Source organism: Carya illinoinensis, chromosome 14 (genome assembly GCF_018687715.1).
Source record: "Carya illinoinensis cultivar Pawnee chromosome 14, C.illinoinensisPawnee_v1, whole genome shotgun sequence".
Lineage (NCBI taxonomy): Eukaryota > Viridiplantae > Streptophyta > Magnoliopsida > Fagales > Juglandaceae > Carya > Carya illinoinensis.
In genome coordinates this window covers 33,622,458-33,645,278 of record NC_056765.1, presented here as the reverse complement: position 1 = coordinate 33,645,278, position 22,821 = coordinate 33,622,458, and the positions used below count along the sequence as shown (strand labels likewise).

At 39.3% G+C, this 22,821-nt stretch overlaps 4 protein-coding genes across 9 annotated transcripts; 3 read left to right on the top strand and 1 right to left on the bottom strand.

Moving 5' to 3' along the window:
• Nucleotides 1-1,354: 1,354 nt before the first annotated feature.
• On the top strand, nucleotides 1,355-4,131 carry LOC122294680 (calpain-type cysteine protease DEK1-like). The gene is made up of 3 exons (XM_043103597.1): nucleotides 1,355-3,138; nucleotides 3,381-3,516; nucleotides 4,001-4,131. Exons 1-3 carry the CDS (start codon nucleotides 3,108-3,110, stop codon nucleotides 4,062-4,064), a joined length of 231 nt encoding a protein of 76 aa, XP_042959531.1. The 5' UTR covers nucleotides 1,355-3,107; the 3' UTR covers nucleotides 4,065-4,131.
• On the top strand, nucleotides 4,001-17,520 carry LOC122294678 (calpain-type cysteine protease DEK1-like). 5 transcript variants are annotated; one of them, XM_043103596.1, is made up of 12 exons: nucleotides 4,001-4,131; nucleotides 4,215-4,329; nucleotides 4,428-5,454; nucleotides 5,619-5,729; nucleotides 6,362-6,420; nucleotides 13,748-14,034; nucleotides 14,116-14,220; nucleotides 14,357-14,485; nucleotides 14,889-15,269; nucleotides 15,364-15,501; nucleotides 15,776-16,012; nucleotides 16,100-17,520. In XM_043103596.1, the coding sequence occupies exons 2-6, from the start codon at nucleotides 4,223-4,225 to the stop codon at nucleotides 13,755-13,757; spliced, it is 1,314 nt and encodes a 437-aa protein (XP_042959530.1). In that variant the 5' UTR covers nucleotides 4,001-4,131; nucleotides 4,215-4,222; the 3' UTR covers nucleotides 13,758-14,034; nucleotides 14,116-14,220; nucleotides 14,357-14,485; nucleotides 14,889-15,269; nucleotides 15,364-15,501; nucleotides 15,776-16,012; nucleotides 16,100-17,520. The 5 variants fall into 5 exon arrangements, with proteins under 5 accessions (XP_042959530.1, XP_042959528.1, XP_042959526.1 ...); XM_043103594.1 differs by having other exon boundaries at nucleotides 13,714-14,034; XM_043103592.1 differs by having other exon boundaries at nucleotides 13,450-14,034.
• Nucleotides 13,912-16,871, top strand: LOC122293878 (calpain-type cysteine protease DEK1-like). Its single transcript, XM_043102316.1, has 8 exons — nucleotides 13,912-14,034; nucleotides 14,116-14,220; nucleotides 14,889-15,269; nucleotides 15,364-15,501; nucleotides 15,776-16,035; nucleotides 16,100-16,287; nucleotides 16,393-16,489; nucleotides 16,829-16,871. The coding sequence occupies exons 1-8, from the start codon at nucleotides 13,912-13,914 to the stop codon at nucleotides 16,869-16,871; spliced, it is 1,335 nt and encodes a 444-aa protein (XP_042958250.1).
• Nucleotides 17,521-17,841: 321 nt separating the features above from the next.
• On the bottom strand, nucleotides 17,842-20,718 carry LOC122293224. Of its 2 annotated transcripts, none has more exons than XM_043101739.1 (6): nucleotides 20,334-20,718; nucleotides 20,025-20,082; nucleotides 19,654-19,890; nucleotides 18,695-18,965; nucleotides 18,492-18,569; nucleotides 17,842-18,312 (listed from the first exon to the last, which is right to left on the bottom strand). In XM_043101739.1, exons 3-6 carry the CDS (start codon nucleotides 19,884-19,886, stop codon nucleotides 18,262-18,264), a joined length of 633 nt encoding a protein of 210 aa, XP_042957673.1. In that variant the 5' UTR covers nucleotides 19,887-19,890; nucleotides 20,025-20,082; nucleotides 20,334-20,718; the 3' UTR covers nucleotides 17,842-18,261. The 2 variants fall into 2 exon arrangements, with proteins under 2 accessions (XP_042957673.1, XP_042957672.1); XM_043101738.1 differs by having other exon boundaries at nucleotides 20,029-20,082; nucleotides 20,334-20,717.
• Between the last annotated feature and the right edge of the window lie 2,103 nt (nucleotides 20,719-22,821).

Sequence of the window (22,821 nt, the reverse complement as noted above, 5' to 3'; positions counted from 1 at the left end):
TTTCAAGCTTTGGCTACATGCTTCTAATTTCTTTTTGTACTTTCTGCGAGTTATTTCCCACTTCTAAGGTGTTTTCCTATACAGCCGCAATAAGTTCCTTACATCCCTCTTCCTTGCTCCAGGTTACTTCGTATTTAAAGTTATACAAAAACTGATTCTCCCTATATCTGACACTTGTACAATGTAGGAGGATAGGACAATGGTCTGAAAAAATGGCAGGTAAGATCTCCACCTTATGCTCTGAAAATTCAGCTTTCCAATTTCCATCAGCAAAGGCCCTGTCTAGTCTTTCTTTTGTGTAAGTAGAGTCCTCATGGCGATTGCTACACGTGAATTTCTACCCCTTCCAACCGAGATCAAATAACTAGCCGTGTTCAACCACATCTCTAAACAACTTCATCTTATTTTCATCTCGATCCCTACCCCCTACCTTTTCATCCTGAGTAAGAACTTCATTGAAATCTCCAATAACGCACCAACCCATAGAATCTGATTTGAAAGATTTTAAAAGTTGCCAAGAGGCACTTCTTCTGCTCGTCACAGGCTCACCATAGAAACAAGTGAGAAACCACTTACTCCCACCTTCCAAACTGGAGACAAAGCCATTTACGTGCCTACTAGAGTAATTGAATCAATCAAAAACCACCCCCTGTTTCCACATAAACAATAAGCCCCCACATCTCCCAACAGCATCAACAACAATACTGCCTTCGAAATTAAATCTCCTGGCAATCTTCTTTGCCTTTTCTCTTGCTAGCTTAGTTTCTATAAAAAAAACCATCTTGGGACCTTGCTCCTTGATTAGGGAACCAAGGATCTGAACTGTTCGGGGGTTCCCAAGCCCCCGACAATTCCAGCTGAGCATTTTCATGGTGTTCGGCGGGGCTGTCCACCAGCCACAACCGATTTTTTGTACTGACCCTCATTAACGGACCGTACGCTTTTAGACTTCTTTCCCACCCCTTCCTGCGTACACCCATCTACACGAGTACAAGCATTTTGTTTTTTCCTAGCATATATAACAGAGAGGGTCGGATTGTTACCTGGAGTACGGGCCCAGCGTTTCCACCTCCCTACTCTGCTCTTTTGTTCTGTCGCATCCTCAGCCCCTTCAGATCTTCCTCTACTTTTGTCGTCTGACTCGTTCTCCTGATTGTGTATAAGTTCAGCTAAAAGGATATCTTTAGTTTGTGGAGGTTCCGTAGTGTTGGAAGGTATCGGGCAGGCCCACTGAGTACTACATGGACCAGCAGATTAGACTACAGCTTGATCTACTGTTAGCCCATTCATGTTATCTGTCCTAGGCCCACCCAGAAGAAGTCCTGAAGAGTGTCCATCCATCGAAAGAGGAACTGGAGAGGAGCTCTTGGTATTGGCGGGAATCCCCTTTCCTTTCTCCTTTGCATTTCTAGTTCCAAGAAGCCCCTTTTCATTTCCTGTTGAAACAGTGACCTCCTGCACACCAGCTACCAGCTGCCTACTATTTTCACACTGCCCAATGCAGTCGCTACTCCCATTACTGACAAGCTGTTTTGGTTCTGTATCTTTTCCGACGTCCCATCTTTCTGAACTCTCTTCCGGTCGAAGTCCACCGCCGGGGTTCCTTTTTGTTGTCTGAAGTGGAGTCTTTCGGGATAGTCTGTCTTCGGCTCTCAGCCATGTTCCAAACTGAGCATTAACAAAGTTCTTCATGTTTGCATTTTTCGTTTCCATGTTACAGCCTTGAGGTCCATGCGATAACCATCCGCATCCTACACAAAAACGGGGCAACTTCTCATAAGTAAAAGGGATCCAGATTTTTGTTCCCCCGTCATTAATAAATCTCCCACGGGTCAGAGCCTTTTGGAGTTTAACTTCCACTCGGATTCTCAGGAAATTACTCCACCCTATTCCATCTTCATCTACGTCAACATCTAATACTCTCCCCACCGAAGATCCAATCTGATACCCCCATTCCTTTGTCATTGTACCAAATGGCATGTTATGCAACCGAATCCAAAAAACTTCCGACTGGAATGATAGGCGTCCTGGTTGCATTGATCCCTTGAAAGGCTGGATCACAAACAACAAATTGTCAAAAAGCCAAGGTTTTCCTTCGAGTATTCGGTCTCTGCCCGCATGGGTTGCGAACGTGATTATAAATACATTTCGGTCAACAGCCTAAAAAGAGGCTCGCTTACTGATTCTCCATATTTTCTCCATCGTCTTCACCACCACTTCTTTTCCAACCAAACAGTTGCAGCATATCTTTCCAATGAGGCTTAGGTCCGCTTTTCTCGTTACTACCTCATCGCCCCCTTCGGATTTACTACTACCACTTCCTCTTCCTCCATGAGCTTTAGATGGCTCCAAAGGTCCTCTAAAACGTCCATCCCAATTGACCAGGACGACACTACTCCTCCACCTCCGTTGGCTCTAGCTAGCAGACTAGAGAAACCTCAGAGAGGAGACTTCTAACATTTTTCTTGTAAAATTTGAGTGGAATGCTCCCGTTGTTGAGTGTATATATTTACCAATAAAAAAAAGTAATGTGGGGGAAATGGTGGGTTGAGGTGTGTAGCAACCTATTGGGAAAAAGTGGATGAAAGAGTGGTTAAAACAAGCAAGAATATTCTTCGATAACTGTTAAAAAATGTGTTATGTCTGATGGTTTATGGAGGATTTTATTTTATCTAGTCAAACATATTTGTTTCTATCTCTTCTTCTTTCTATTACAAGTTTCAATTGTTAAATTGTTTTGTTAATGCTGCATATAAAGACAAATGAGAGGGTGGGGGAATTTTATTGCTACTTCCAAGTAATTCTATTTTATTGTTTAAGCAGTACTGCATTTTTATAGTAGTATGCCTTAACTGTCTCCAAAGGCACACGCATGCACGCATGCATATGCGCACAGAACATAGGTGAATATGATGTTGTCAATGACTTAAAATTTCCCCCTTTTGGCTTCAACAGGGGCTGTTGCTATTCTACTTCTTCTGGCTGTTGCCCTACTTTGTGCATACGAACTTTGTGATGTGTATGTTACTGCTGGTGCAAGGGCATCTGAGCGATATTCATCTTCTGGTTTCTTTTTTGGTGTATCGGCAATTGCCTTGGCGATCAACATGCTCTTTATTTGCAGAATGGTATTTAATGGTGAGCCCTGCAATTTTCTCATCATGATGCTTCTTTTATCCCATTCCCCTGCTTACAGCGATGTAATTATTTGAGGGTACTTCACAAACCACTTGGCATGAACCTCACTGATGCATTACTTATCGAAAAAAATGAATCTTACTGATGAATTAATTTTTAGTCATTGCTGGCATTATCTTTTAGTTATTGCTTGCATTTTATTTATTTATTTTTGTAACTATTTGATCTCCCAATCTGTGCAGGAAGAGGCTTAGATGTGGATGAGTATGTGCGGCGGGCATATAAATTTGCTTATTCGGATTGTATAGAAGTGGGTCCTGTGGCTTGTTTACCTGAGCCCCCAAACCCCAATGAATTGTATCCTCGGCAGTCTAGTAGGCAAGTTTTTTTATTTGTCCTATAATGTAATTTTTTATAAAAAGAGTGCTGGGAGCATAGCTCAAGCTCAAGTACATGAGAAGTATACAACAGAGAAAATCAAGTTAAGACAGGGCGGGAGAATGTGAGTAGGCTGGCATAGTTTCTTGAATGTGGTGATTTTGATAATTCCACCTCTTGTTTCACAACGTGTTTCATGACTTATAACATGTGAGGTGTGATCTTAGGTAAAATCGGTGCAAAATAGTATTTATGCAGTAGGTAATAGGTAGTAATGATTGTACTGTTGTGTATTTCCTTAACCTTCTGGGGAGGGAGAATGTGGTTGATTCTAGATCAGATTGGGTGTTAGATTTGATTTGTTTTAATTTTTGGCTGACTGTTACTTTATAAAAAAAAAATTGGTTGGCAATTATGGTTCATATTTGATTTATTTATAAAATTGTTTTCCATGTGTTCCTGGTCTTGCTCTTTGTTTTTACAGGGCTTCACATCTGGGACTTCTCTACCTTGGCTCGCTTATAGTACTTCTTGTGTATTCCATCTGATATGGTGTGACAGCAAAGGACGCACATTGGCTGGGAGCAATTACATCAGCCGCTATTATCATTCTTGGTTTGTTTACATTCACTCTATTAGTAAATAACGTTGATATAATTATGGTGCTAATTTATTCATTTGGATTTGTTGTTACGTAGATTGGAATATGGGTGCATGCCTTTATGAGTTTAAGCTTCTTAGCAGTCATGTTGTGGCACTATTTGTAGCTGGCAAATCTCGGGTTTTTCTCATTTGCTTTGGAGTGCATTACTGGTTTGTTTTTTGTTTTTTGTTTTTTGTACTTTCTGATTGCAAAGCTTGCAATCCTGCTGGTTTTGGTCACTGTTGTCAGTCATGCTTTTCCTTTTCAGGTATTTGGGACATTGTGTTAGTTATGCAGTTGTAGCATCTTTGCTTTTAGGAGCTGCTGTTTCTCATCATTTATCGGTGACAAACCCATTAGCTGCAAGGAGGGATGCATTACAGAGCACGGTGATTCGCCTAAGAGAGGGATTTCATAGAAAGGAACTGAACAGCTCATCAAGCTCTTCTGAAGGTTGTGGCTCAAGCTTGAAACACAGCAGTAGCATTGAACCGGGTCACCTTGGTAATGTAATTGAAGTAAGTAGCAGGAGTATGGCACAATGCACAGTTGAAGGTGGTAACTGTGATAATGTTGCCCTGTGTCAAACTGCTAGTTCACAAGAGGGAATGAACAGTGATAAGAGAATGGATAGTGGAAGGCCAAGTTTAGCATTACGTAGTAGTTCTTGTCGCTCTGTCATTCAAGAGCCTGAAGTAGGGACATCCTTTGCTGATAAAAATGTTGAGCCTACTAGCTCCTTGGTGGTTTGTTCTACCGGTGGTCTTGAAAGCCAAGGCTGCGAGTCGAGCGCTTTAACATCTGTGAATCAACAGATGCTAGATTTGAATTTAGCTCTTGCATTCCAAGAAAGGTTGAATGACCCCAGGATTACATCTATGTTGAAAAGAAGGGCAAGGCAAGGCGACCTAGAACTGGCTAGTTTATTGCAAGATAAAGGATTGGATCCTAATTTTGCCATGATGTTGAAGGAGAAGAGTTTGGATCCTACTATCCTTGCATTGCTACAGAGGAGTAGTTTGGATGCAGATAGAGATCACTGTGACAACATTGATATCACCATTGACTCGAACAGTGTTGACAATCCCTTGCCCAATCAAATATCTTTATCGGAAGAACTGAGGCTTCATGGGCTTGAAAAGTGGCTTCAATTGGCGAGACTTGTATTGCACCACATAGCAAGTACTCCAGAGCGAGCATGGGTTCTTTTTAGTTTTGTATTCATCCTTGAAACAATTGTTGTGGCAATTTTTCGTCCAAAGACGATTAAAATCATGAATGCATTACACCAACAGGTAGCAAGATTCTTTTTCCTTGAACTAATTGTCTCTTTTTGGTGGCATCTTGATTGGTTCATAAATCACTCCAGTTTAATGCTGGAAACTAAATGGATACATGTTTGTTTGGTGTTGGCTTGCCCCTCCTCATTTAAGTATTTGAAAATTTGTTACCTTTGCAGTTTGAATTCGGATTAGCAGTGTTGCTTCTTTCTCCAGTTGTGTGTTCAATCCTGGCTTTCCTGCGTTCACTTCTAGCAGAAGAAATGGCCATGACATCAAAACCCCGCAAGGTACAACTGCATACATTAAATCTGATAGATTTTACATTTGAAGTTAAGGAATTTTTGTACCAGAGTTAATCCGGTGGATGATAGTACCATTACTTTGCAATATCTCTTTGGCTTGATCATTTGCTAAAATGATGTACTTGGAGATGTTGTTGTGGTTTTTGTATTGAAGGAGGCCTACTTGCATGTCTGTTATAAGAATGGTTTAATATCAGTCGCATGAAAATGCTTTTCTTGAAAAAGGAATACATATGAAGAAAGGCTGATACTTGCCTACAACCATTTTGCATTCATATTTTTTTGTGTTTTTTCTTCAAAGCATTCTTCCCTACAGACTGCAGAGTGAAAGCTTTTTAAGAAAGGCTGGCTTTTATTCTATCTCAAAGATAAGTGAGTTCATAAATATGGAAGTTCAATTGCTAACTCCTGCATTGATAGTACATCATCATAAAAGCAATTACTAATTAATTTAATACTAAAAAGCTATAAATAGCAATATGTATAATATCGGTAATATTTTTTACAGATAAAATAAAGCTGTGCAGTTGTTTTCACAAGTCCTGCTTCCCTTTTCTCGGGCTATTCTAATGGCATTATTGGGTGTTTTAACTGTCAATTGTGCCATGTTTCTGCAGTATGGCTTTATAGCTTGGCTACTCAGCACTTGTGTTGGGCTGTTGCTTTCTTTCTTAAGGTATGGCTCTTTTTCTTCAATAGATCATACTTATCTTTGTGTTCTTCCTATTGTGCTGATACTATTATGTGGAGCTTATATTCTTTGATGTATAAATAAAATGATTTCTGGGATGTTAGACAATTGTTTTAGGTCCATTTGAATGGTTGACAACATGTTAGTACCTGGCATTCAGAAAATGTTTATGTTTTTTTTTTTTTTCCTTTTTAAATCAACATATAATTTACTCTTGTGCTTTTTGAAAGAAATCTAAATTCCCATGATCATGTTTATTAATGCTCAAAATGAATCCTCCATTTTCATTGTTAGTTGTATTATGAACTACAGCTTGTTGAGGCATTTGTTGATCTTCTTTTTTCTTTTATTTAACCAGGTTAATTGGTTATCTTACATACTCTTCAGCATGGGTGAGAATATACCAGTGCTAAGTTCAAAATTGATTGCTTAGTATGCTCATGGAATGACCTCTCAATCATTAGGCTGTCACTTTGCATTGAGTTCCTTTCATGCATGATATTTGAGTTAGTGACAGCATGTTAGTAAACGAAAACTAGTTTGGTAAACACTGCAATATTGAAGAAATGATTTAGTAAAAGAGATTTTCGATATTAGTTGGACTGCTAAGTAGATTCCTTTGTATACATCCTGTGTACTTGGGCTTTGCCTATTCTTGAGAATAAAGTTTCTTATTACTTGTCAAAAAAAAAAAAGATTCTCTAGTGTAATTTTGGTAAAAGATGGTATAGTTGAAGGAATGAATAAGATCGATGGCTATAAGGTACCAATCAGTGACCTAAGCGACATATTTAGTAAATTTTTTTTATCTTATTGTTTACAGCTTAGAGTGGGTATATAAAAGCAATGTTGCTCCAGAAGAATGGCTAAATTGGAGATGTGCAATTGGATCAGAGTGTACGGTAGGTGAAAATAATACTAAATGGAAGGACTTTCTGGCTACAAGCATAGCCTTTAACTCATGGACTATGATGTATCAAGTTAGAGCTATATCTCCTTAGAACAATCATGGTGACAAAAAAGTTATTGGTCAATTCTGATTAAGATCGAGTCAAATGCACTCCATGGCTAGAACAAGGGCAAAAGGCATAGGTTAGTGAGGAAATTGTCAAAGTTTTAGCTGAAGTACCTCTTGAGGTATTTTCTTCTCATTAAATAAACAATTGTTCATGGGTTACAAAGATAAGATTTGGATTCAATTTCAATCTCCACTAACTACTTCCTATCTAAATATATACAAGTTTAATTTAAATACAAGATAACTATTAGGAAACACATCCTATTAGGAGACTACTGCATCTTAAGTAAAGAAAACCCTAGTTTCCTTTGATACCCTCCCTCAAATTGATGCCAATGAGTCAACTAGTAGCAATTTGCTAACTAGATATTGATGCCGTTGTCGAGTCAAAACTTTGGTGAAGATATCAGCTACTTGGTGTTCAGTTGGCACATGAGGGAGAATGATAGCTTTAGACTCATAGGCATCTCGGATATAGTGACAATCAACCTCGATGTGCTTTGTACATTCATGAAAAATTGGATGGGCTACAATTTGAATGGCACTTGTATTATCACCATGAAGAGGCGTGGGATGTGTTTGTGCAAATCCGAGTCCTAAAAGAATACCATGCAACCACATGATTTATGAACATGCAGCAGACATTGCCCTATATTCAGCCTCTGTAGATGACTTGGACACACAATCTTGCTTCTTACACTTCCAAGAGATAAGTGAATCCCCAAGGAAGACACACCATCCAGTAGTAAAATGTCGAGAGTCTGGACAGCCAGCCCAATCTGCATCACTATAGACAATCAATTGAAGAGAAGAACCCTTAGGAAAAAACAGTCCACGATTAGAAGTCCCAAGTAGATAATGAATAATTTGACGAACAACTACCAAATGGAGATGTCGAGGAGAATCCATGAATTTACTAACAGTGTGGACAACAGAAGAGATATCAGGGCGCGTGATGGTGAGATAAATCAAGCTGCCAACTAACTTACGATATAAGGTAGGATCTAGGAGAAGCTCGCCTTCATCTTTTCTATACTTAACATTCACCGCCTGAGGAGTATCAATTGGAGTAGTATCTTCCAATCTCCCTAACTGAATTAAGTCTTGAATATATTTGTGTTGATTGAGAAATAAACCATGTGGCTGAAACCGAACTTCCAACCCTAGAAAGTAGGTAAGATCCCCAAGATCCTTCATGTGAAACACATTATGAAGATGTTGCTGAAGTTTTTGAATCAATGGTCCATCCAAGCCAGAGATGATAATATCATCTACATATACCAACAAAAATACTACTCTAGCATCGCCCTTGTGCAAAACTAAGGAAGCATCGTACTTACTTTGCTTAAAAGAAAACCCTAGCAAAGTATTACGAGAAATTTCTCAAACCAAGCTCGAGGAGCTTGTTTAAGACCATACAACGATTTCTTCAATTTACATACAGCTGTAGGGAAGGAAATAGGCATACTAGATGGGAGCTTCATGTTGATATCTTCCTTTAGATCATCATGCAAGAAAGCATTCTTAACATCCATCTGATGTAATTGTCAAGATTTAGAAGCAGCAAGGGCAAGTAACAAGCGAACAGTGGTCATCTTGGCAACCGGAGCAAAGGTCTCATTATAATCTATGCCATACTCTTGGCGATTCCCCAAAGCAACCAATCTAGTTTTGTATCATTCCAGTGAGCCATTAGAACGAAGCTTGACTGAGTATAGCCATTTACTACCAATGGGTTTGATCGAAGGAGGACATTATACCGCATCCCAAGTCTGATTATCCTCAAGTGCATCAAGTTCTATTTGCATAGCTTGCTTCCAGCACTCATGTTCCATAGCTTGTTTGTAAGAAGAAGGGATAGCAATGGAAGATAATGTAGCAGTCATAGAAGTAGGGGAAGAAAAACCATACCGATTTGGTGGGCAAGAGACACGAATAGATTTCCTAAGAATTGGAGCAACAGGAGCTATGGTGGATGTCGGATTAGGTGTCAGAGGAGGAGAATCTTGAAAAGTCATAGAAGACTCGGCCAAAGGAGTGCGATGACATCGAGTGTAGACAAAACCAGGTTTAAATCGAGCCACTGGAGTAGACAAAGTATCAGGATTTGGCATAGGGAAGGGCACATGCTCATCATGAAGAACTGAAAAACTAGGTGAGATAGGATCGACATGAGAGAGGAAAAATTGCTGATGTTAAAAAAACATAACATTCCTGGAAATTTGAATTCTTCGTGCATTAGGATTGTAGCAAAGAAATCCCTTTTGAGTTGAACTATATCCAAGAAAAGCACACCGAATTGATTGAGCAGTCAATTTATGTCTTTCATATGGTGGAAGATGAACAAAGCACACACAACCAAAGATATGAAAATCAGAATAGTTAGGTGTGTGACCAAACAGTATGGAATAGGGAGAAACATTATGTAAAACTGGTGTGGGCAATCAATTAATTAAATGGACAGCAGTAGCTAATGCTTCACACCAAAACGAGATGGAGCAGATGAATCAATAAGAAGAGCCCAAACCATATCAAGTAAATGTCGATTCTTACGTTTAGCTACCCCATTTTGTTATGGTGTAGATGCGCAAGAATGTTGGGAAAGAATACTTTTTTCTTGAAGAAAATTCTGAAATTCATGAGACATATATTCACCCCCAGAATCGGATCATAAGACTTTGATAGAGGAAGCAAATTATGTCTGAATGAGTGCGAAAAAGGCCTTGAAAACAGAAAAAACTTCACTTTTAGTACGAAGAAAATAGATCCAAGTGAATCTACTGCAATCGTCAATAAAAGTAACAAAATACTTGTAGTGAGCATGTGATATAACCATAGATATACCCCAAACATCGCTATGAATTATATAAACACCCGAGAGGCATGAGAACCAGATGTGGAAACTGTAACACTTTGCTTTTGGCAAGTTTGCAAGACGTACAATCAAAATAACTCATTTTCATTGAAACTGAATTTTTATTGTCAATAGCACCTGATTTAAACAAAGTTTGGAGTACATTAGGATTGGGATGGCCTAAACGACGATGCCAATCTTTAGTACTTGTTTTGACAGCATTACAAGAAATAAAAGAACTATACTCAAGAAAAGCTGTACTAGGATTTATTGGAAATAGCCGACCCTCCTTAGGACCCCTCACGATCATCCTTCCGGACACTTGATCCTGTACAACACAACCAAAAGATGAAAAAGAGACATTACAATTATTTTCAACAAGCTGTCCAACCGAAAGTAAACTAGAGGAAAGGTTAGGAGAAACCAAAACATTTCGAATGATGGTAGACACATCACTCACGGCAGAAATTGGTAGTGAACTACCTTGCCGTGTTTATTTTGAGAGGACCATCATAGGACCAAAGATTATGTAAGGAAGTGGAATTATTAGTCATATGATTTGAGGCACCAGAATCTATAAGCCATGAATTAGAGAATGACTTTGGTTTACCTGAGAGGCTTAAAGCGGAAAAGGCAGAAATAATCTTTTGTTGTACCATATCAGGAGTAAGAGTAGTAGAACTGGAACCAACAGATACTAAAACATGAGTGGCGGCAGCAGAAGCTGTAGAGGAGGATGCACCTAACGAATCAACAAAGGTGGAATAGGCACGCTCTTGCTTTCGAGGTGGTCGGATTGGGCAATCCTTGATAATATGTCTAGATTTTTTGCAATAATTAAAAAATTTCTTCGGACAGTGGGTGGCAATGTGACCAAAACCCTTGCAACTATAGCATTGTGTAGTGCTATAATCTCGGCCCTTGGATTTCCCTTGTGTTGTAAATGCCACTTGAGATGGAGGAGTTAGCTGCTGTTCCATTGTACTCCGAGTAAATAACCTTTGCTCCTCCCGAAGTAAATCACCCAAACAATCATCGAGAGAAGGAACTGGATCTCTATTCATTAATTGAGAACAAACAAATTCAAAATATGGACGTAGTTTCATAAGAAACTGATCCCTCCTACTGGTTTCATGCACACTTTGCACATGAGGGAGACCAGCGACAGTGATAGAGGAATACACAATGTCAGTGTATTCAGCCCACGGATTTGAAACACCAGAATAGAATTCCTCTATAGATAAGGCACCTTGAGAAAAATTAGCCATCTCAAATTCTAGCTGAAACCTTCTAGTAGAATTATTTTGAGTATAGATTCTCTTCAAATACTCCCACATAGCCTTGGGGGTTCTGTAGGGTCGAAGATTGAGAATGATGTGAGGCTCCATAGAGCCTAGGATCCAAGACATGATCTTGGCATCCTTACTTTCCCACTTAGACCTCTTTATAGCACTTTCTAGGGCTGGAATATTGCCATCAACATGACCCCAAAGTTCTTTACCCTTGACAAGAAGTTGAAAATGAAATGCCCATGCAGAATAATTTTTAGCATTGAAACGAATGTACAAGGAATCAGATTTTTCAGATGCCATGAGGACAAACCTGTCAAATTCCGAGAGTAAAAAATGGCGAGAACTGGGAAATCACCATCAAATAGAGTCTCGAGAGCCAGCAACTGAGACAGAGAGTGCCGAAATATTCCCTGGTGGCCTGGACAGAGAGCACAAAAGTCACTAAGAAGCTGAGTGCCAGAACAAGGCAACCTAGTTGCCGAAAACAGTATGACCCAGCACAGAAAATGCCGATAGACTAAGAGGACCCAACAGAAGGTGCCGTACTACCCCACAGATCACCCAGATAGTGCTGATAGTCACACGAGAGGCCAAAAACAACCTCTGAATACAGCACAGAGGATGCCAATAAAGAGAACCCTGGTTGTCTATGATAGGCATGAAGGCACAAAAGTGCTGAGAATACCCAGACCAAGAATACAATTCCAGGAAAAAAAAAATTCGAAGAAGGCACGGTAATTAGGAACCTGCTCTAGATACCATGTCAAAGTTTTAGCCGAAGTACTTCTTGAGGTATTTTCTCCTCATTAAATAAACAATAGTTCACGGGTTACAAAGATAAGATTTGGATTCAATTTCAATCTCCACTAACTACCTGACTTTATCCTATCTAAATATATACAAGTTTAATTTAAATATAAGATAGCTATTAGAAAACATATCCTATTAAGAGACTGCCTCATCTTAAGTAAAGAAAACCCTAGTTTCCTTTGATAGAAACTATTGAGGTCTATAATTTACTGCATGTAGGTTGAGCAGAAGGGCCAAAAAGGATATGTAAGTGATACAATGTGGTTACAATGGGCTTGCTACACCTTTAGTTTTTTATCTAACTCTTTATTGTTTCCTTATTTTTGTGCCTTTTTCCAAGATACTGTTGTGAAAGTAGCTCTTGGCTATCTTTTTCCTCCCAAGTATATGTTGTCAGGGTAAGAACTTTGCTTTGGTTCTGTATGATTACATGTGCTTGCAGCCCTTCTGTCTCTGTTCATACAGTCATGAGTATGTAGATGTGTGGTGGGGTAAAAGAGAACAACTAATATGTACTGTAGTTTAAAAAACACTGTGAAAACTTGAAAGCATTTGAACTTGTCCGTAAATGTTAGGTGATAGTCAATCTATACTGGTTAGCATGGAGACCTTTTCTGTGTTGAGGTTAAGAGCACTGATTCATCTGTAGCTGGGCTTCTAGAATGTCTTGGAGCGTAGCGAGTATAATGATATGTTTAGGTGAACTCAGATACAAATGAAGTGTAATGGAAAATCAAAATGGTTATTAAGATTTTTTTAATTGATTTCTTTCTTGTCCTTGTATCCATGAATCAGATTGATGGTTAATTTGGATCTTCGCTATAATCTAAAATAAGTTTGGTTCCTTTAAGTTTTTTTATCTATTCCTTCCATGAGTAAAGAGCATTATTGATAAGCGCTACGAGTGCAACCCAAGTACACTGGGGTATACAAAGGGGAAAACCCACTATATATTACAATGACCACTTGATATGTCTGTTACATTAACATAATGTTCTGTTTGCCTTGATTGTTTTGGGATACCATCGATTTTGGATCAGCGATGTACGGTACCATCAGCGGAGTACGGTACCATCGATTTTGGATCAGCGATGTTCTGTTACATTAAAATAATTTGGATCAGCGGAGTATGGTACCATCGATTTTCCAGAAGATAATTGGCAATGGGCAGATTCACCTTCTAGAGCATGTGCCTTTCAATACTTATGGGTCGTTGTATTTTTGAGAAAAATTAAAGGCAGAAGATAATAATTAATGTTTAGCAGAGACTGTTCAGTAATTACTGCTTAATTTGCTGTATATAGCTTGATGGGTGGGATAGTGATCCTGCGGATGTAGATCTATATGATAGGGACGATGTAGATTGGGATGGACAGGGTTCAAGTGGGAGAAAAAGGAGTTCAGAACGTGATGTTGTTGTGGTCGATGTGGATTCCTTTGCCAGGAGGTTTAGAAAACCTAGGACGGAAACTCAAGAAGAAATCAATCAACAGATGCTTTCAATGGAACTGGCTCTCAAAGAAGCCCTCTGTGCAAGGGGAGAAAAACATTTCACTGATCAAGAAGTTCCTCCAAGTGATCAATCCTTGTTTGTAGATCCCAAAAACCCCCCTTCCAAGTTGCAGGTTTGTTTTCCTGGCTTGTTATTTGAGGTCAGATGTGTTTGTTATTTTTATGGCTGCAGCCTCTTTGGTTTTCCAACTTAGGTTGTTTCTAAGTGGACAAGGCCTGCTGAAATTGTGAAAGAGAACCGTCTGGATTCTGGTCCATGCTTATTTTCTGGGACAGCAAATCCTTCAGATGTCTTTCAGGTTTGGATATTTTTATTTAACATATCACGTGAAGCTTTAGTCTGAATGATGTGCATTTTGGTGGAGTTGCATCTTGATGAGGGTTGGCGTAATGTCTTTCTTGCTTTAACGAGTTTCTTAATTGTCTACTGAACAGGGCCGATCGGGAGATTGTTGATTTTTGAGTGCTGTAGCTGTTTTAACTGAGGCTTCACGAATATCAGAAGTTATTATTACTCCAGAATATAATGAGGAAGGAATCTACACTGTCCGCTTCTGTATTCAGGTAACAGCACTTAAGATGGGATTTTGCTGGATCAAATGTTTTCCATGTCTGCTTTGGGTTGGAATCCTGGGAGTGTAATTTCCAAATGGTGAACCTGCATATGTGATGCAGTAAAACTGTAACTTGCTTTCCTGTTTTTGACATTTTCTAAATGTAATGAAAGAAAATTGTTAACTTTTCTGCAGCCAGAGGAGAGCGCTTTAACTTTATGTTTACTGGACGCACCAAAACTCTACTTGGGAAAAAAAATAACATTTATATTTTGAGAACTTACGTTGTTACTTTGTTGACTCCAAGATTTTCTGTATAAGACGAGAAAGTTTAATAGGCTTTTATTTCCCGTTGGTTATTGCTAATTAGCTTGTTCATTACTGCCTCTTGTGCTCTTTTTCCTTTTTTATAGGTTGAATGGGTCCCAGTTGTTGTCGATGATTGGATTCCATGCGAAGCGCCAGGCAAACCAGCATTTGCTACCACTAGGAAGGGTAATGAGCTCTGGGTGTCTATATTGGAGAAGGCCTATGCCAAATTGCATGGCTCTTTCGAGGCACTGGAAGGCGGGCTGGTTCAGGATGCTCTTGTGGACCTCATTGGAGGTGCTGGTGAGGAAATTGACATGAGGAGTGCCCAGGCCCAGATTGATCTTGCAAGTGGTAGACTTTGGTCTCAATTGTTGCGCTTCAAACAAGAAGGGTTCCTAGTTGGTGCTGGGAGTCCTTCGGGTTCAGATGTGCACATTTCTTCCAGTGGCATTGTGCAAGGGCATGCATATTCTTTATTGCAGGTATTTTCGGATGTCTACTTGTCTGATATGTCCCTTGTATTCCAACTAACATTTTGTGAAGGTGACCACTTTTCTTCGATTGAAAATTATTTAGGTGAGAGAAGTTGATAGCCACAAACTTGTTCAAATTAGAAATCCATGGGCTGATGAAGTTGAGTGGAATGGTCCTTGGTCTGACGCATCACCTGAATGGACTGATAGGCTGAAGCACAAGCTGAAGCACATCCCTCAGGTACTATCTGCTGGTATTTCATATTAAGGATTATACCTTGTTTCTACTCTCTAGAGAATCCCCCCCAACCAAAAAACTACAAAATAATAATAATAATAATAATAATAATAATAATAATAATAATAAAATGTTTCTCTTATGATATGGTGTAAGAGGATTCTCCCATATTATCTCATTATATGGTCTGGAATGCATTATTGCAAATCCAGAACTGCCTTAATGTGTTCCCTTCGGCAAAATCTTATTGCTACTTCCCTGAATATTTCTCAAACAGTCAAAAGATGGCATATTCTGGATGTCTTGGCAAGACTTCCAGGTTCATTTCCGATCAATATATGTTTGTCGTGTCTACCCCCCAGAGATGCGCTATGCTTTTCAAGGCCAATGGCGTGGTTACAGTGCCGGTGGCTGCCAGGATTACGAAACGTGGCATCAAAATCCACAGTTCCTGTTGATGGCCACTGGATCGGATGCATCATTTCCAATCCATGTGTTCATAACCTTAACTCAAGTAAGCCTTGTAATGGGCCTTTGGTGAATTTTTATTTGAGAACATGTTTTTCACTGGGTCCTTAACTTCTTTGATGACTGAATGTAGGGTGTGGGTTTCTCAAGAACATCAATCCAGTCATGATTCATTGATGTTCTACATTGGGATGAGGATACTTAAAACTCGAGGCAGTCGTGCAGCTTACAACATATATCTGCATGAATCAGTTGGTGGGACAGACTATGTCAATTCTAGAGAAATATCATGTGAAATGGTTTTGGACCCGGATCCAAAGGGTTATACGATAGTGCCTACAACCATACACCCTGGGGAAGAAACACCATTTGTTCTCTCTGTTTTCACGAAAGCATCAATAACATTGGAATCTTTATAGTATGCAGGATGGCTCTTAAATTGGATTCTGTCCGTTGGGCTGAGATCTGCCAGAGTTTTTGAATTGCTATTGTTGTCCGTGGATCTTGAACTCCTTACAGGCAGGTTTTGTTGGACCTCAGTGAGCAGAATTATTTCTCTCATTTGTCTTCACTGTCGTCTTCTTTCCCTTGTACGAGATTTGGCCGTGCTTCACAAACAAAACAGAAATTTTCTTGATTGGATTACAATCTCAAGAGTATCCAAAATCGTACCTGATAAAGTTACGAGGTTACTGGGGAATGTTGCTGCCCGCACTGGACTTCTATTTTATGTAATTTGGCAGGTTTATGATGTGATTCTCTGCTATGAGGATGGCCTTTGAGTTATAAATCCATTGGAGTAGTGCAACTATAAGCTTAAACATTCTGCGAGGTCAGCTTTGAAAACTGTTATTCCTTACAGGCAGGTTTTGTTGGACCTCAGTGAGCAGAAGAGGGATGATTAAATGGAAATGGCTTTCATTATATCTGGTGGCTCCCTAAGCCTCGCACTCTCTCTCTCTCGGGCTATGTGCTTATGCATGACATTGGAGAGGGTTGCTGGGAGCTTTCTGTACATAAAAGAGAACATTGTGAGGTATATAGGAGGTGTGACTGTGATTGTGTAAATGAGGGGGGTAAAGAAAGTTGAGAAGAAATGGGAAAAATAATTAGTCATGCAATGTAGAAGGGTCCAATGCAGAAAGCATTTGTGGCTGGTAATTTCAGCTGCAGTTTTGCACAAGTGCTTTCATTATATCTGGTGGCTCCCTAAGCCTCGCACTCTCTCTCTCGGGCTATGTGCTTATGCATGACATTGGAGAGGGTTGCCGGGAGCTTTCTGTACATAAAAGAGAACATTGTGAGGTATATAGGAGGTGTGACTGTGATTGTGTAAATGAGGGGGGTAAAGAAAGTTGAGAAGAAATGGGAAAAATAATTAGTCATGCAATGTAGAAGGGTCCAATGCAGAAAGCATTTGTGGCTGGTAATTTCAGCTGCAGCTTTGCACAAGTGCTTTGTATCTGTAAGACCTGTATAATGATTCTTGTAATATCACATCCCCATTTCATTTTGTTGTAATCTTCTTTTACGCAATCGAGTTGATTTTCTTCACGTGTTTTTGCAAGGAAACCTTTGATTTATTATATGGAGAATTTTTCTTGTTGCGCAAAAATATCAAATAATACCTTTAGATTTTTTAATCTAAGTGCCAATAGGATAATCTTTAAATTCGTGGTCAAAAAATAGAAAAATTATCAATTAACACCTTGCTTAGAAAATTAAAACGAATCAGTTAGTAATTTAACCAAGAAAATATAAATACCAATTAATATCTAACTCGGAAAATCTATTAAAAAAAAAAAAGTCAATCAACACCAGAAAATAAAAATATTAATTAGTTCATTGCTCCTCTGTTACCCAGAAAAATTAATATAAAACAAAAACTGAATTCCGCCACATCTCATTGCATTGAATCCCAATTCAGAAAGCATTAGAAAATATCACATCCTGTGACAACCCGATTTCCATTTCAGTGGCAAGGAATCTGGGGTCGTATTCCCCGACCTAAAATCTAAAGCCAGAATCCTTCTGTGATTACCCGTGATAAGAAAATCGACGCAATACAAAGCATGCATCAAAAGTGGACAAATGCATATTTATTAAAGGAAATGGAACAATGAGGGCGAAAATTATTTCCAAAAAGTTAAACTGGCAGGGAAATTTCTACAGAAGTTACAAATATGAGAGAGACCACCCCACCCCCCCAAAACCACCGCGTTGTCTTCCTTTAACTTAGCGCTTGACCACAGAAGAATCAAATTTCCCTGCCAGCCTTATTGGTCGTTTAATTTGTCATTCTGAGTCGCTATCCACACTTCCCATGGCCTTCAATCCTCTAGGTCTCTGCACCACATTTTAGGCAAATCACTTACAAATCTGTCTAAAAACAGACATTATTAATTCTAAAAATTTCCATTAAATTTTCTTCTGTTAACTGCATTTTCTCAGCAACCAAGACTAAGGGAGCATTACATAACCACCAAGAGAGAGAGAGAGAGAGAGAGAGAGAGAGCAATAAGTACCTTCTTTGAAGACTTTTTTTCCCTCACCTCGTACCTCTCTTGGCACAGATCCGATAGCCATGCACCTGGACTGACCAACTGCACACGGAATACAGCAAAAGGCAAAAAAAAAAGTCTTAAACACACATCCAAGCCACAAACGTTCTATTTACCTAATTTTATCATAAAAACAAAAATTCCTTTCGTGTATGAAAGAGATTTACAAGTAAGCTTTTTTGTATCAACTTAGCCCTCTTCTTGGGCCTCTGAGGAAGCTTACAGCCTTTCATGGCCATAAAATCCTCCTCCTTTTCTTTGCTAGATAGTGTAATAAACAGCTTTGGCCAAACAAACCCCCTGTCGTCCTTTACATGATCCATCAACACCTTCCCATTATCATCCAAACCCAATGAACCTCTAGTCGTATAATATCGATCTTCCTTCTCTGGTGATGACACCATTGTCTTCCGGTGATTCATTGGTGAGTCAGGGTTCCTGAAGACCAAAATAGGAAGTTAGCACCTTCCTCCTCCAAATGATCAATTTGATAATTTTGATTTGATTTTGTGAAAAAGTTCTATGACATTACAATAAAGAGTACCTTCATATGATCCCATAAAAAACCACTCCGTCAACAACTGCAATATGATTCCTATTATTCCCATATTTTCCTCACATCCAATCAGTATAAATTGAATTGCAAATGTTAAAAAAAATCACAAATGTTCTGCCCCAGTGGAATGCACCTCCACTTCATTGAACAAGTTACATTTCAGAAATAAATTTCTTCCTTTTTTGGTTTCAATCCATTTACAGTAATACATCATTAGAATAAATTAACCTACCAAAATAAAAATAATCATATATATACTAATAATAGCCAATGCAAAAAAAGGAGCAAATCAAATTATCTTCATGGATCTAACCTAAACATGGCATCCACTACAACAACGAACTGTTATATGATTCCATTATTCCTTGTTCTTTTCTCCCTACCCTTTCCTAGCAACCGAACAGGGTAAATTGTTTTTGTAGCTGTTCAAAGCTTGAAATTTTTACGATCCCTAATTTGTTTTCGAAGAAACACAGTTAAAGACCTCAAATTTACATCGAAGTTCTCACATTCATGGGAAGCATTTAAGATTGTCGTTGCACTCTTCATCTGGGAATTTGTTTATCTTACTTGTTGGATCGATGGGGCTGCGGAGAAACCGAGTCTCTCTCCGCAGTGCCAACCACGCGTCGATCGACACGAGAAGTGATTTTCTTCTTCCCCAAACAGTCCAATTTGTTGGCTAAGCTTTGGTCTTTGACTTTCACACATCTAAGCCTCTTTCTGTTCCCCCATTGCAACCCAAAGTCCTCTGCAGCTCTATTGTTGCTGTGCCCTCTTTGACCCTTGGCTTCCTTTTCCATCCCTCTGCAACAGAACCTCATAAATTTCAGAAATTAGCCAACATCCATTAGGGTTTTTCCTCGGAACTGATAGAGACGCTGAGAAACTTGACGAAAATGCAAGAAAATTGTGGCAACCTGTGTACGAGAAGTGCTTACCGACCTTGAGATCTAAAAATAACGGGATGGGTTCGATGGAATTGGACTCAAAATCAGCCTGCATTTTTAAACATAAAAGCAAAACCCATGAAAGAAATACTAAAACATAAATATACGGCAAACCCAAAGAAAGTGATCAGCTTAAACGAGGCTGTTTGGTAGCTGAGAAATTGTGGAAAGAAAATAGAATCCAATCAGTATTACAGCAATAAAAGTAACAAATTTTACAACTGAGGATTTGAGGATTTTCTCTCGGCCACCAAACAAGCCATGAAGGAATGCCGAGATTGAGAGGGAGAGAGAGATTACAGGGAGGAGACTCCGTTTACATTTGGCAGCAAAGACTTGGAAAGAAAGAGTAGGAATTTCTCAGAAAAAATCAAAAATACAAAAGAAAATTCGAGTGAAAAACTCAAAGAATAAAAAATCAGAGTTTAGATTTTGCAATCTTTGAGAGCTAAAGAAACTGAAAATTTTAAACAAAAATAACAAGAAAATAGGTTATCTTCAACCAAAACTGTCTCTCTTTTTGCAGTGCTCTGCTCCGTTTCTCCTTGAAGTTGGGTTTCTTTTGCTAAAAGCTTCCAAGTAAAGAAAAACATTTTGGTGTGTGAATGATCATGGCCGTTCGATACTGAATGGACGGCTAGAAGAGTTTCCCTCCAACTTAATTCGCCAATTGGTGCTTCATGCTTGGAAATAAAAGGAAGCCTTTTGGAGTTTGTTCGGTCTTATTGGTGCACGTGATAATGTCTCATTGCAAGTGACTTTCCCATCTCAAGTTCTCAACCCTCCTATCCACGGCTAAAGACTGTGTTGTAGACCAGTACGTGGCATTTTACATTTGGATGGAAAATTTGGATAGATTTCTTCATTTGGATGTGTTGGGGTAAAAGTTAAAAATTAAATAAAATTTTATTAAAATATAAATTTTATTTTAAAATTAAAAAAAATAAATTATTTATTATATTTTATATAAGAGTTTGGAAAGATTATAATAATTAGATGATATTAAATAAGATGAGATGAAATTATTTGTATTAATTAAAAAAAAAAAAAACCATCTTACAAGGTGAGTCAAGATGCTCATTTGTATTTAAATTTTTATCTCATCCCCTTTTAAGGCAATGTAGATTCTCTATCTTCCGCTCAAGTTGCTTAATTCAGAGTGAATAAACTTTGGCAACAAGTCTCTCCTGTAGAGAGTTTTTTCCTCTCTAGTAGAGTGAGTGAGTCCTCTAGCTTGGGGTGGCAAGGTTAGTGAAGAGGAGACAATGGAGGAAGAACTAACTAGACAATGGGAAAGGTTGGCTCTCACTGAGCAGGAAAAAGAGGGGGTGGTTGTGACAGCCTCCTCCAAGAAAGAAGAGTTTCAAGAGCACCATTTTTGTTTGTTGGTTCTTATTGTTGCTGATAAGGTTGTCAATAAGGAAGCCTTTAAGAGTATGATGTCTAAGGTGTGGAGGTGTGAGAGTTGGATCCAATTCTCAGATATAGGAATTAATAAGTTCCTAGTGGAATTCAACCAAGAAAAGGATATGAAGAGGGTGATTTCTGGGAGGCCTTGGTCCTTTGACCGATGGCTTCTCTGTCTCCAATATTTTGATGTCTCTAAGTCAATACCTAAAGTAGCTTTCAATAGGGAGGAGTTCTGGATTCAAGCTTATGGTCTACCCTTTAGTTGCATGACTCGAGAGCTGGGGAACCAGATTGGCTGCAATGTAGGCAGGGTGGTTAAAATCCAGACAGATGAAAGAGGTATTGGCTGGGGAAAATACCTGAGAATAAGAGTTGAAGTGGATATAACTAAACCCCTACTAAGGGGGCTGTTCCTAACTGCAGAGGGCAAAAGGTCTTGGGTGCATTTTAAGTATGAAAGGCTCCCTTCTTTCTGCTTCAAATGTGGGGTTATCAAACACACCCAGCCCTCTTGCCCATTGAACAAGTTGGAGGTTGACAAGCAGCAATATGGTGTATGGTTGAGAGCCCCTGCAGTAAGAGAGGGAGATGTTTTGTACAAAAAATATGGTGAGGGGGAAGGCCTTTTCTCTAAACCAGATACTCAGCCATGGAGGGGAGGTAGTGAGGACAGGGATGAAGACAAAAAGGAAAATCCGAGATCCTGGAAAAAAGTCAGGTTGCTTCTCAAGGTATTAGCATAAATAAGGAAACTGTCATGTTTCAGGTTGGTGCAACAGAAGAGGGGACAGCTAAGGCTTAGGAGCAGGACATCAGAAAAGGGGCAGAGCTAGAGTCAAAGCTCAAAATGGAATGCCTTGAAAAGGCACTAAAAGTTGATAAAGCACTTTCCCCTTCTGAAGGGAACCCACGTGACAAGCTAGGAAGAGAGTCTGCAGGCCCCTCGAAGGTAGGCCTCTATACTGTTCAGACCAGGCCAGCAAATGAGCCCACAAACTCAAATGACCTACTGGCACAGGCCCAGTCCCTAAACCAGTTTCTAACTGACCAAGTCATGGTCTTAGAACAGGCCAAAACAAAGGCTAGTTGGAAGAGGAGAGTAAGGGAAAAAAGTAACACCAAGGCCCCAATGGGCCAAGAGAAGAGTAAAACACGAGGATCTACAAGGAACAAAAGAGCCTCCAGTGCAGGAAATGATCAGCTTCTGGTTAAGAAAGTTAAAATAGAAGGCAATGGAAGGCGTGGCCCAATCAATAAAGAGGATGTGGTGGCTGTGACACAGCCCCACCAAGCCAAATGAGTTGCATTAGTTGGAACTGTCGGGGGCTTGGGAACCCCAAGACAGTTCAGGATCTGCATCAACTGGTGCAAAACAAGC

What these genes read in the sequence shown, in the direction of transcription:
- LOC122294680 (XM_043103597.1), top strand. Translation starts at nt 3,108, where the DNA reads ATGCTCTTTATTTGCAGAATGGTATTTAATG. An exon ending in TTGCAGAATGGTATTTAATG is followed by an intron (nt 3,139 to 3,380) that starts GTGAGCCCTGCA and finishes CAATCTGTGCAG; the next exon opens with GAAGAGGCTTAGATGTGGAT. An exon ending in TATCCTCGGCAGTCTAGTAG is followed by an intron (nt 3,517 to 4,000) that starts GCAAGTTTTTTT and finishes TTGTTTTTACAG; the next exon opens with GGCTTCACATCTGGGACTTC.
- LOC122294678 (XM_043103592.1), top strand. Translation starts at nt 4,223, where the DNA reads ATGGGTGCATGCCTTTATGAGTTTAAGCTTCTTAGCAGTCATGTTGTG. An exon ending in TGAATGCATTACACCAACAG is followed by an intron (nt 5,455 to 5,618) that starts GTAGCAAGATTC and finishes TTACCTTTGCAG; the next exon opens with TTTGAATTCGGATTAGCAGT. An exon ending in CTGTTGCTTTCTTTCTTAAG is followed by an intron (nt 6,421 to 13,449) that starts GTATGGCTCTTT and finishes ATTTTGGATCAG; the next exon opens with CGATGTACGGTACCATCAGC.
- LOC122293878 (XM_043102316.1), top strand. Translation starts at nt 13,912, where the DNA reads ATGGAACTGGCTCTCAAAGAAGCCCTCTGTGCAAGGGGAGAAAAACAT. An exon ending in ATCCTTCAGATGTCTTTCAG is followed by an intron (nt 14,221 to 14,888) that starts GTTTGGATATTT and finishes CCTTTTTTATAG; the next exon opens with GTTGAATGGGTCCCAGTTGT. An exon ending in AGCCTTGTAATGGGCCTTTG is followed by an intron (nt 16,036 to 16,099) that starts GTGAATTTTTAT and finishes GACTGAATGTAG; the next exon opens with GGTGTGGGTTTCTCAAGAAC.
- LOC122293224 (XM_043101739.1), bottom strand. Translation starts at nt 19,886, where the DNA reads ATGGAAAAGGAAGCCAAGGGTCAAAGAGGGCACAGCAACAATAGAGCT. An exon ending in CAGCCCCATCGATCCAACAA is followed by an intron (nt 18,966 to 19,653) that starts GTAAGATAAACA and finishes TTTGGTCTTCAG; the next exon opens with GAACCCTGACTCACCAATGA. An exon ending in TGATACAAAAAAGCTTACTT is followed by an intron (nt 18,570 to 18,694) that starts GTAAATCTCTTT and finishes TTCCGTGTGCAG; the next exon opens with TTGGTCAGTCCAGGTGCATG.